At 37.4% G+C, this 12,202-nt stretch overlaps 1 protein-coding gene across 11 annotated transcripts in view; it reads left to right on the forward strand.

Moving 5' to 3' along the window:
* The window catches only part of ANAPC10 (anaphase promoting complex subunit 10), a 115,717-nt gene that overhangs the window by 28,812 nt on the left and 74,703 nt on the right, over positions 1-12,202 (forward strand). For 7 of the 11 annotated variants that reach the window (XR_012660239.1, XR_012660240.1, XM_075090484.1 and 4 more), the window contains one exon: positions 8,702-9,089. The exons of 3 other annotated variants lie outside the window; for them this stretch is intronic. Coding sequence is in view for 5 of the 8 variants with exons in the window: in XM_075090484.1 (XP_074946585.1) it covers positions 8,702-8,932 (231 nt within the window). In the remaining 3 variants the exon portion in view is untranslated. Of the gene's footprint in view, positions 1-1,505; positions 2,060-8,701; positions 9,090-12,202 lie in introns of those variants that run through there. One more of the 11 variants, XR_012660241.1, reaches the window with a different exon arrangement.

Raw genomic sequence — 12,202 nt, forward strand, 5'->3', positions numbered from 1 at the left:
AAGATGTGGGACCTGAGGGAAAACTGTCCAAGCCTACTTAACATTTTTTGCCTTCTCTGAGTCATTATATATTGTCTTGAGACATATTTTTGTAATGAATTCTACGCTGCCTGTGAGTTTCGTCCCTCACAGAACGTATTAAAAGTGTATATGGCACAACAAATGTGAAAACAGCATTACTTTCTTTCCAGAGAGACTTTTAGCAAAGAATTTGTGACAAATTCCTGATGGTTTCTGCAGATGCAGTTTCTAGAATGAAGAGTTGTTTCCAGCCAAATTTTAGAGGATGAAGTATTCAAAGATTGTTGTCTATTTTTTTCTTTCCTTTTGCTTGTTCTTTTTCTCCCACCCAGAGTTAAGCAGACAATGTTTTCTGAATTTACAATTGAGTAAGACAGTCTTGGCTGACAATTCGATGGTAGCTGAGCATTTGGCAGGCTATTTATTTGTGTCTCCGGCTGCATGTACCTGAGTGTGCAAGTGTTGTCATCAAGTACTGTGAGCAGATGCGGTAGTGTGGGTGTGATGGGCAGGGTGGTGGTTGCTTAAGTACCACGGACAGGGGCCCCTCCACATGTCCCCAGACCATCTGTGTAACAACCTGTGGGACTTCCACCAAAGTGACTTCATCTGTCAGGATTTTTTTTTAAGTGGGCAGTTCAGCACGGCCTTGACCCTTTTGCAGGCACCAGTACTTATGATTCTTTGTAACTTGATACTTTTGAAACAGCTGGTTTTTCATGTGAGTCGGTGTCATGAAATTCTTGGTGCTCCACAGCATGTGTAATTGTACCCCATTTCTCCCATTTGACACCAGTCTTACGTGCATACTTACTCACCAGAGGCTCCCCTCATGTCTAAGACTTCAGAATGGATCAAGATTATTTTTTATGTAGGGGACCGCTAGGGAGTATAGGACTTATACATGATGCTGTTCTGAGAAATTCCAGTTCTTCAAACATATTTTTGTGTCCCTGAGGAGATGCCCAAAGGGGATGCCCCTGGTGATTCTGTATTACAGTATCTGTTGGATAGCCATGATAAACTCACACTGATGCTCAGGTTGGTAGTGATGGCAATGAGGTGGGGGAGAGAGGAGGGGCATGGTTTGAAAAAATTTTGGATCAGACTTCAGACAGGTTTGTCGATAGTGGCTATTTTGTGTTGTATCAGTGATCTGTCTGCAGATCTCCATCCATCCAGTTGCATGTGTCGTGGAAAAGCTACTTGAAAGTTTTCTGTGATACCTTTGTAGAAGCATTACAGTTTTAGTTCCAAGCATTATACTAGCTTCCAGTTCAATGGTTTTATGCTATTTACCAAGTATTGTTTAAAAAAAAATAAATAAAAATTCTGTGGATCGGATCCTTTTTGCACCTCAGTCTATTGCTCTTTCACAACTTGTCAAGTTATTTAAAACTTGGCCAATCATATTTTAAAGGATGAGGTCCTCATAGTGGAAGCTGATTCCTTCCCCATCAGAGGCTGTAAACTCCATTTTTCAGATGCCTGCCTTTTACCAGGAGTTCACAGTGCAAGATCCTCAAGATGCTGGTGAGCTGCTTTTGCTGGATGTAATAAAGCAGAAGTGTTGCTTTACAGGCCATTTTCTAAAGAATATTTAATTCTTGCCGGACTTCTCACCACTTCAGTCAGCAGTTCAGAAGTGAGTGAAATGAAGATAAGCTACAGGTGATTCTGGACATATATACACTGTCACTTACAAACAGCTTAACTGCATAAACTGAATTGGCACACTTGATGGGTTTAATTATTTATATGGGTGCAAATGATTCCGAGAGAAATTCAGCAAGATGTGTTGAAAACTGATCTGTACAAAATGAAGTCAAATTTAGTGCATTCATTAAAATTTTGCCTAATATATTTTGTCATGTTTTTCATAGTGTTTCCCTATTGAGCTGATTGAGCACTTCACTAGTATATTTTCATTTTTCTGTAGTCTAGTTGACTTCTATGCTACTTCTAGGTTCAGATACACATTCTGTGACAAATATTTATTTTGGTAATCTGTATCAGTAAACTTTACTTACTTTCTGGCTTGGCTTGTGTGTTTAGTTGTCTCTTTTAATCGGATACAACTTTCTAAGACCCTGGGCATTGGTTAATTTTTACTGTTTTAATCTGGAGCAGAATAGTCTGAAGAAGGAGACTCTCTAAAACTTTTTGCAAGGATCTTTCTGACCTTTCTCTTCAACCTTCCCAGAAGTTATTTTTCAGCTCATTTGAACAAAAAGCTTATATATGATAGGAATGTTTAGTATTTGCAGGTTTCATTGCCTAATATAGCTTATTCTGCAACTGGTCTCCTGTCTGCCCAAATCCGTAGTTGAATCTTCCTGACGGATGGACTCTGCTGCTCTAGACTCTTCAGGAACTGCTATTTGGAAGAATGGAAAACTTCTCTTACCTAATGGACTGAAGTTAGATTTCTTGACCGTTTAAGTAGGTGACTGATTAAGACCACAGAGCCACCTCCTTAGGTGGTCGTTGCTTCGTTAGAGCAAAGAAGTGTACTTTTCACAGTGGGTCCTTTGAGCATGTTTCTGTGTTTCTTGTTAGGCTGCTAATGTGGTGTCCCTCCTTTGACTCACTTGGAACTTGCAAAGTTTCTTTTGGACACGCTTCATTTTTCTGCTGGAACTGGTGCATCACTGCTATTAACTGGTTCTCTTCCTTCCTAAGTGAAGTGATGGCTGAAGCCCAAGCTCTGCTACTTCATGTGTTGACAGTTCCAATACTTGGAATTATGCAGAGATCTACTGATTCTGAATCCTGGTAGCTGTATGGTAGGACATGGCAGTTATGGAAAGAGAATTTTGGAAATTAAGCCAGCCTTCCTTCTTGTCAGTTGTTGTGAAAACATATTTGGATAGCTGGGGAAAAAAACAAAACAAAAAACCACACAAAAAAAGGCTAAACAGGGAAAAGCTTTTCCCATATTTCATAGCTGAGCTTGGAGAAAGTCAGTGTATTGATGAATACTTCATTTCTGAAAATAGCATTTATTTCCTCTGGAACTTAGTTTTATAATCTTCTGCTTGGAAGAATACATTATTTATTGAGAACACCTGCTTTGAAAAGCTTAGGATTTTGATGTGACTGTATGGTAAGAACTAGTTAAGCACATAGAAAGGCAAAATTGTATTTGTGAAGAAGAATCTAACCATGATTTTTATTTTCAAAGATGGCTAAAATAAAAAGAAGCAGCTTTAACAGTTTTATGACAAAAGTAGAAGGTGTAAAATCAAATGCTGTTTGGTTTCACAGCCTGTTTTAGAGGCACTAGAAATGTGTGTTACCATTTGGATCTAGTAGTACAGCTGATTAAATGAAAATGTGATGAGGTACCAACATCTCGGAACCACATTGTACCCCACTGAAGCTGTGGTGGCACCAGTAACTCTCAGCTTTCTGTCAGTGCACGTATACAGAAGAGGATTTTTTTTTTCTCCAGGGGAAAAAACAAACTGTTTTTTTCTGTGCATGTATATGAAGAAAACTTATTCCCCTGAACTCTGGGGGTCCTGTGCAGAGTGTATTTTGGGATGTGTTTGTAATGACCCTGAGTATGAAACTGCTTACAGTGGGGCTGTCCTTCCTTTCTGTGTCTTCACAAAAGATATTCATAGGGCAACAAAAATCATGTATTGTTTCAAGGATGTTAGTCTACTGTAAATATAGCAAACAACTTGGGTTGAGTTTATAAGCCTAGTTTGAGTTATATGCCACTTTGAAGACAACACAGAATTTAAGCCAAACATCACTGAGTATAGAAAACAGGCCAATATGCAGTTTTAAATAGGATTAAGTACAACAGAAAAGCCTTCTTTGGATAAATAATTTCCTGTCCTATATGGAGGCCAGCAATACCAGTGTAGAACAAGATTCCTTTTAAAAGCTTTGGTCTTGTGTTCAGTCATCTTTCTGAAGTGTAGCCTCAAGTTGCTTTGGCCTTGGTTTTTTTTTCCCCCAAGTTTTTTAACTTTGTTATGTGGTTTTCATCTTCTATAGTAGAACACCTGTTGGTTGCAATAGTAGCCTTGCCAAATGTGTATGGAATTCTGTAGAATCTCTGGACTATATAATAAAGGAAAGAAACAGGGCTATTAAATTGGCTGGGGAGATTTCCATTGAGAATGTTATTTCTGCTTTGACTTTCAAAAAACCATGGATTACTGGAGTGGGAGTGTATGTCCATAGATAAAGCTGTAGCATGCAGAGGACAGGAAAAATAAGAAAGCAGTGGAGAGAAAGCAGGAGAAGAGATAGATAAGAGTATGTAACAGCAGCAAAGGACAGGTGAGTGACTCTTCCATTTCAATTTTTATCCCTTTGTTCCTTTATTTTGACTCTCATGTTCCTCTTGTTTACAATGTCACAATTTCATAGGATTAGAAGCAAAAATTTTTTAAAAAAACCAACCAAACAAAAAAACCCAACAAAACCCTAGGCTTTTAGTCTATTTTATGTACAACCAGTTTAGAGCCACAGGAACTGTCCTGAGTTACTAATATTGAGCTTGCATTGAACTTTTCCTTTGTTTCCCTTTTTAAAAAAACCTTTTCTGGTAAAACACAGAACAGAAAAACCTTCCAATTTTTAATTTCACTCTGGTAATTAATACCATAGCTAATTTTTAAAACTTTCCTGGAAGCCAGTTAATAGTGACTGATTCTTAATGACCTACGTAGGAGGAAAAAATACAGGTGGAAACTTAATCTGGCATTTTCTCGTAGTGGATTTATGCTGTAGAGTTCGGGTGAAACATACGTATACACGTATAGAGATATATACATACACACAGTGGCTAGTGCTTTTAAAGAATAGGTTTGGCAGCTGAGTCAATTGAAATGGATTTAAAGTATAATATTTACTATAGGTAGAGCTGCTAGTGCCACCTGTACTATAAGGTTGTGTGACCCTTTGCATTTTAAGGCTTAACTCTTAGATACTTTATAACTTTTGCCAACGTTCAGTCCAGACAGATTTTTCCATGCCAGATGTCTGCTTTGGGCTGAATTTTTTTCAAAGTTTCAGCCAACACAGTTCTGTTCCAAGAATAAGGCTAGTGAAAAGTATGCTATTTTGCTTGTGTGAGAATATTCTGGTGTCCTTCTTTGATGCTCCAGTGCCCCCAAGCTCTGAAGCAAGGATTAAATTTGGCAATAGTTCAGCCTTTGTGTTGAGGATGTGCCTTTTGCCTCCCTGTAAAAATCCGCCCAAATTTCCAGACCGGTTTACAAGGCTTTGAAAGATTGCTATTTGCATGGGCTTAATAGGAATTTCTTAAAACTTCACAGTAAGTTTCCTTTAGATTCTGTTCACACTGGGAATGCTCCAGGCAGGGTAGAGCTGCATATTTCATTCCACTTCTGCTAGGAATTGTAATGGCTGGATCTGGGTGCTGACATTGAAATAAGAGTGGGCAGCATTTTCTTGTACCACACTGCCTCTTCCCATGTCCTGTTCCTTCTCCCTGGTGAAGGACGTGGGCCCTCTGGAAAAAAGAAACGGATTCATCTGACAGATGTGGAGGAGAATAATTTAGGAGCGTGTGTGCGCATCTGGCTTGTACCATTCCTTTGGTCACAGAAAATGTGCATATCATGCTGGCAAAATACTACTTCCTTTTCTAGTGCATGTTCAGATAATAGTCGTTAGGTTTTACAGTGTCTAAACTTGAGTAGTTGAGTGGGTCTTAAGCTTTTAATAATTTTAGTGAGCTATGTAGGCATCAATTAAAAGTCTCAAAATGTCACAGTACAATAATGTTATTTAGAGGCCAAAAATCAAGAGCTCACTTTTTTCAAACATTTAAGTTTAACTCTGACCTATTGCACTTAATACATTATAGTACAGCCTCTAACTCATCATAAGTGTCACGTGCTTTGCCTAAGAGGCAGCTATTTGATTGGAATAGGGAAAGGGATCTATTCTGAGTATGAGTCCAGGATTTGTACAGTACAGGATGTGTATTTGTCTGTTACAGAAGTTAGAACATGTGGAGTAAATGAAGCAGAGATTTCAGGGCTTAAAAAAAGGGGGGGCTTTGTGGCTAAGACAATTGAATGCTGCTTGATGAATTGTGTGGAATCTGTGCTTAGTCATGGTGATTTTACATGATGCACTCAAATAACTGTTCCTAGGTGGCTGTTCTTACTGTGTGTTCTAGTGACTGGCTTTGAGAACTCTTATCAATTTGCAGAAATGCAGACACTTACAACTGCAAGTGAACTCAGTGGGAGCTAAACCTCATGTAAAATACTGTATGTGACTAAGAACAGTAGAAATCAGGTTCAAAGTATGTGAAATTTGACATCACGAACTAGAATATTTTAATCTAATTAACCTAATGTCTCAGTTGCCTGTTCTACAGATGTAGAAATTACTTGTCTCATCTCTGCAGAAAGGCTTGTGAAGAAATTGGGTTGCCTTTGTAGCAGGACTGAAAACTAACATGCTATAAATAAAGCATATGACCATCTCCCACTGATCAGGGATGAAACAAAGCACTGATTTTATATATGTAATCAAAAATTTGTTTATGTAATAACACACACATATTATTACATTAGTAAAATTACCTATGTAACTCTCAACTTTCCTGTGCTTACATTTATGACCCTAGTAATTCCCTAAAATAAAAGGTGTGGTTTTTTCTTTGTAAATTTAATAAGCATCCAACTTCTTTTGTACAAAATAGTCCAGTTTTGCTAATCCCTTGGTAGCTCCCTTGGTTCTGGAGGTGGAGTCATTATTTCACTCTTTGCAATTTGTTTCACAATAAAAGCATGCAAACCTGAACTAGATTGGATCTGTCTGAAACCAGTGATGTCAACCTATAGAAGGTGGTAATTTCTTTTTTTTTTCTCTCATCCATTTCATACTGATCCAAGCATAAAGATCCCAATATAATAGCTCTGGAACTTAAATTATCCACGTTGAATCAGCAGTCAAAATTTGTAAACTGTGAGAGTAATATTAAAATGCAAGTTTAATTAGCAATAACCTTTTATCTTCTAACTCACAGCTGCTTTATCTTACTACTGATTGAATACAATATTACTGGGGTCCTCATCTTTCTGTTTCCTGTGGAGACAGAAAGCATACTTGTTCAAACAGCTGACTACTACCTCACTGTGATAAACTTCCTCTTTGTACAGCTGATTCAGCAGTACATAACTGTCATCACTTTGTAAAGCCAACTGTTACCTGAAGTTTCCTATGCAAAAAAATATTTTGTAGGTTTTTTGAAAGGGACAGGATTACAACAAATGAGTGAATGTGTATTTGTGGAAGTGTCTAGCTCCTGGAGTGAAAAGATTTGCTGCTAAGGTTTAGTGAATTATTGCTTTGGAAATTATTTGCTGGAGAGCCTGCAGCAGTGGAGAGTTTTGGGTTGTGGTGTTTTGGGTTTTTTGGTTTTGTTTTTCTTTTTAAGATGGAGGTGTGAGAGTTTGGTGTGTTTTTGTTTGTTTGTTTCTAAACTTAAAGTAGTCATCAAACTTTTTTACTTGTTTCTTGGGTTGTTCCCTCAAGGTGTTTGCTGCCTCTAAAACAGGAGATCTCAGATGGGTCTTTTGAAAGCTTCAGCAAAGGCAAAGCATTTGACAAGACGTTTGTCATGCACTATTTTCAGGAGAAAGATGGGAATTCTGAACTGCTCAAAGCATAGATCATCTTTAGAGGAATTCAGCTGCTACGAACAGCAGTCTTATTTGCTTAGCTGTGTGAAATCCGCTTGCTTGTGGACAACTGTTTTGGGTTTTGGATTTTCTTCCCACCCCCACCCCAAAACTTCCACTTGTGTGCTCCTCCATATGTGTTTTGAGCTGTGCTTTGAAGTTGGGCAACTAGCTTTAAACAAAAGCTGTTACCACACTTCTGCATAGCATCTAGCTTGATTTCAGCGTGCTGATGTGTCAGTGATGTGGTTTAGAGTTAACGAAATGCAATTCTTCGCTTTGACACTGGTTTCTGTAGGATTAAAATTAAAGAAGAAAAAATCATCATACTACACTTGGTTTGTTTTATAAAAGCCAAGTCAAAATGGACCTTAGAATGTGATTACATGGCTGTGCAGCAATTATTAATTGGCCAGGCATCTGTCTTGACACATAGGTGAGATGAAGTCCGTGAATTATCCTGTATTTTTTTCCTCTGTCACCTTCCTCTTTCTCCTCCCCATCCCCCTAATCTAAGGAATTTCTGAAAACCCAAACTTTGTGTGGATTTAGTTTCCTACATAGGTCATTCTAGCATATTGTAGTTCAGAGTGCCTAGATAAACCAATATAACTTTAAGGTACATATTTTCTGTCATCTTTGAGCGGTGTACTTCAGTAACAAGATCCAAATAGTACTGCTTTGACTTTCTTGAATTTATACTTATCTGTATTTTTTTTTATATTGACTTTTAAAGTTAAGGCACAAAATAAGGGGTAGATTCTGAAAGGCAAAAGCAAACACAACTGTAGTCAACTGTATGAATTTGTATTGAATTACACCAGCAGTCAATTAGCTATGAGTATTCAACTGTACTATTTCAAATTCATTTGAAAAAGTAACTAAAACCTGATTTGCAAGACTCTGCTCGATTTAGCAGGTTTAATGTGTGATCATTTATATTAAGTATGTTAACTGTTTCTGAACGTCTTGCTTTTTTGCCTTGTTTTCGGCAGCAACTTGAATTAGTGGAACCAAGCGGCTGGATTCATGTTCCTTTAACAGATTCACATAAGAAGCCTATTCGCACGTTTATGATTCAGATTGCTGTTCTAGCTAATCACCAAAATGGAAGAGACACTCACATGAGACAAATCAAAGTGTACACCCCGGTGGAAGAGAGCTCTATTGGTAAATTTCCTAGATGTACAACAATTGATTTCATGATGTATCGCTCCATAAGATAAAATTTCTTAATGAGAAATAATAAAGGCATTTTTTTTATGGCAGTATTATTGCTTAAGTATACAAATACTTAAAGAGCAGGGCTTAGTTCAGTGTAATTATATATTTATGTTTATACTCTGTACAATTTTGAAATAAAGATAATCTTGTGTTACAGTATATTGTAGTCTGTAATTTTGCATTACTTTGCTTGGAGTCTTTGAGTGCTTTTGTACTATCTGAGAGGGGGAAGAAAAACCTCAGCAGTTTAAAAGAACGTATTTATGACCTGGAATCAATAATTGATTTGATATAATACAAGGTTGGTTGGGTGTTTTGGGGAGTGATTTCTTTCCCCTAATGATCATGCGTGGAAATTGTTCTATAGCGTTACCGTTCATTCCTTTACCCAGAAGTTTTTAAAGAGCATTCTTTTTGAACAGGTATGGTTTAAAGGCATTACTCATCGTATTTTCCTGTCATTGCCTATGTTTGTGTTGTAACCTCTTCTGTACATTTTTTTCCTGCCTAATGACTGGATTTAACCTTCTTTGTAACTGTGAAATAGATCATAGAGTCTTAGAATATCTCAAGTTGGAAGGGACCCATAAGGACCATCAAGTCCAAATTTCTGCTCCTTGCAGGACTACCTAACGCTAAACCATATGACTAAGAGCGTTGTTCAGATGTTCCTTGAACTCTGACAGGCTTGGTGCTGTGACGACTTCCCTGGGGTGTGTGTTCCAGTCATTGATAATGAAATGAAGGTGACAATGACATGAGGAAAAACAAACTGTTCCAAATTACTCAATATAGTATATACATTAATATAGATCTACTGAGTGTAGATTGCCTAAATGTGATAGCTGTTCAAAACAGGAAGAGAGGTAGGAATCGTACAAGAACAGTACGAATGAATCTGAAGGTCAATGTACCTTCAAAAGTATTGAGAGCTCAAGTGTATAACACAAGGTAACCTCAGACTCATAGCATGGAGTTTCTTTAACGTGTGTGTTAAAGTAAAGAACATTGCAAGGAAAATGTATGCTTTGTCTCCTTTCTCTGAGTAGGAATATTTAACACCTCTATTAATGTCTCATAATCTAATTACTAGTTATTTCACCTTTTAAAAAAATTGAGCAGACTTTAGAAAGAGAGGCTGTTGAAGTACAAGGGTTTCTTTTAAAATGTTCAGTACTGATCAAACCCATTCTTCCTGCTAGCACCATAAAAAATGATGGTAAATCCAGACTAACCTCAGCCAAGGAAAACTTTTGACACTTCTCTGTGTTGTGAACAAGGAAGGGCTAATAATAGTGGAGCCTCATCAAACAATGATACAGCATCCTCCAGAGGAGGAGAAAGAAGGTGAAATACAAGAAAATGGGAAGGTTGTCAATGAAGGATAAAGATTCAGCTGTTGAAATCCTTTATACACTTAATGAAGTAAGCTGTTGTTTACTGAACGCTTTTGTCTTCTGGCTGAATTCCACAATCTTCAGGAGGGTAATTAAAATGGGCATTTCCTGATAATGAACCTTGTAGAGAAGTCCATGACTACCCTGAGTTCTCTATTTAAATGTGGATTCAGTCATTTCAGGAGGACCTTAATGTTACTTTACCTTTCCATGTAAAGGATGTATCAACAGCTGAATTCCTGTTCAGCAGAAGCTGGTTGAACTTGTGCTTTTCACCAAGTCTGTCAGTGCAGTGGATTTTATTATATGGTGTCAAGGAGTTGTACATTCTTATTCATTTATTTGAAGCAGAGTTTATACTTCTGTTGTACCACTTAATATTTTTTCTGTCAAAAGAAACCAACCCAAACAAAAAACAAAACAAAAAAACCTACAAAACCCTGGATTTATCTGGTTACTTTGCTGATAACAATCTCCTTTCTTTAACATCGATCAGTAAGTTAGGTGAGCAATTTTCCTGTTTTCCCTCAAGAAGATAAGATTGCAGTTATCCATCCTAGCTTTGTGTTGTCAAGCCACTGTTTCCTACTTGGTTCTACCATGAAAAACTGTGATAATTTGGAACCCTGCTCGGTAATACTTAAAATATTTTGATTCAAAGAAACTTTGAAGTATTCCTTTCTCTTACATGTCAGTCTACAGTATTTATTACATACTTTGATAATATATGCATTTATTTTCTCATCAGTTCACAAAAGACCAGTCCTGGAAATGGACATGAATACATTCTGCATGAACCATCCCCAAGAATGGTTCAGGTAGGAGCTCAAGGATTCCATAAACAATTAAATGTGTCCAAGTTAAGGGTACTTATTTCAAAGCAGCACTCATTATCTTTAGGCTAATGAAGTCAAAGTAGTATTGCTCTATGGTGAACATTATCCAGTAATCTAGGAACAAGCCTGTCAGCGCAGCCTTGTTTTGCTTATTTCTGCCCTGCCTCAGTAGGCATAATTTTTGGATTTTTAGGGAGCTATTTCTGCTTTAATTGATTTATTTTTTTTTTAATTTTATTTTTTTTTTCTTCAGGGCTCCTATGTCCATGCAGGTTAGGTGCTAGTATTTGTCTTTGAAATTTGGAATTGTTATTCCTGATACTGTAGTTGAATAAGCTGAAACCTAGTTTGACTACTTATCCTGCTACTCTGAAATCACAGGTGGTGTTCAAGTAGCTTTAAGATCCTGTGATGCCTATGTTAAACTGGACGATGTTAAGCTTTACTGTTGTGGAGGGAAACTGTACCTAAAAATTAAATTTAATATAGTCTTTTAGTAGAGATTAAAGTGCACAAAGCTCTTTAAAGTTTAAGGCTGTAGTTACACTTTTTTCTTCTATCAATAGCAGATCCAGTCTGAAGCTGCATATTCCAATATTTTGTTTCTACTTTATTGCCAGTAATTACTACCTCCATGGTTGAGCCTCTTCAGATGCTTCCATGGCTGTTTGCTAAACTGCATCTGTGAAACAGATCCTTGGTCCTTCCTTGGCCCTTTAAAATAAGTATATTCTTAGTATTGGGTTGGAAGCAAGTAACCTGTGGTAAGACTGTGGGAGTGGACAGTGAGTCATGATGATGAGGATGGGAGTAGATTAAAAGGGAGAGTACAACTAGTAACTCCTTCAACTGCTGCTGACAAAATAATATATGACCATGCCTGAAAGGCAGTATAAAAATGCAAGCTCGTTAATACTGTTCGCGTCTTGCTCTTTGATATTGTGTTACTTGAAAACAAGTGCAGTGACCATTCTAAATCCATCTTCAATCTCTTCTGGGTTGTTTTGTAACAGTTGTAGGTACATTTCATTGATATTTA

Source organism: Phalacrocorax aristotelis, chromosome 4 (genome assembly GCF_949628215.1).
Source record: "Phalacrocorax aristotelis chromosome 4, bGulAri2.1, whole genome shotgun sequence".
Lineage (NCBI taxonomy): Eukaryota > Metazoa > Chordata > Aves > Suliformes > Phalacrocoracidae > Phalacrocorax > Phalacrocorax aristotelis.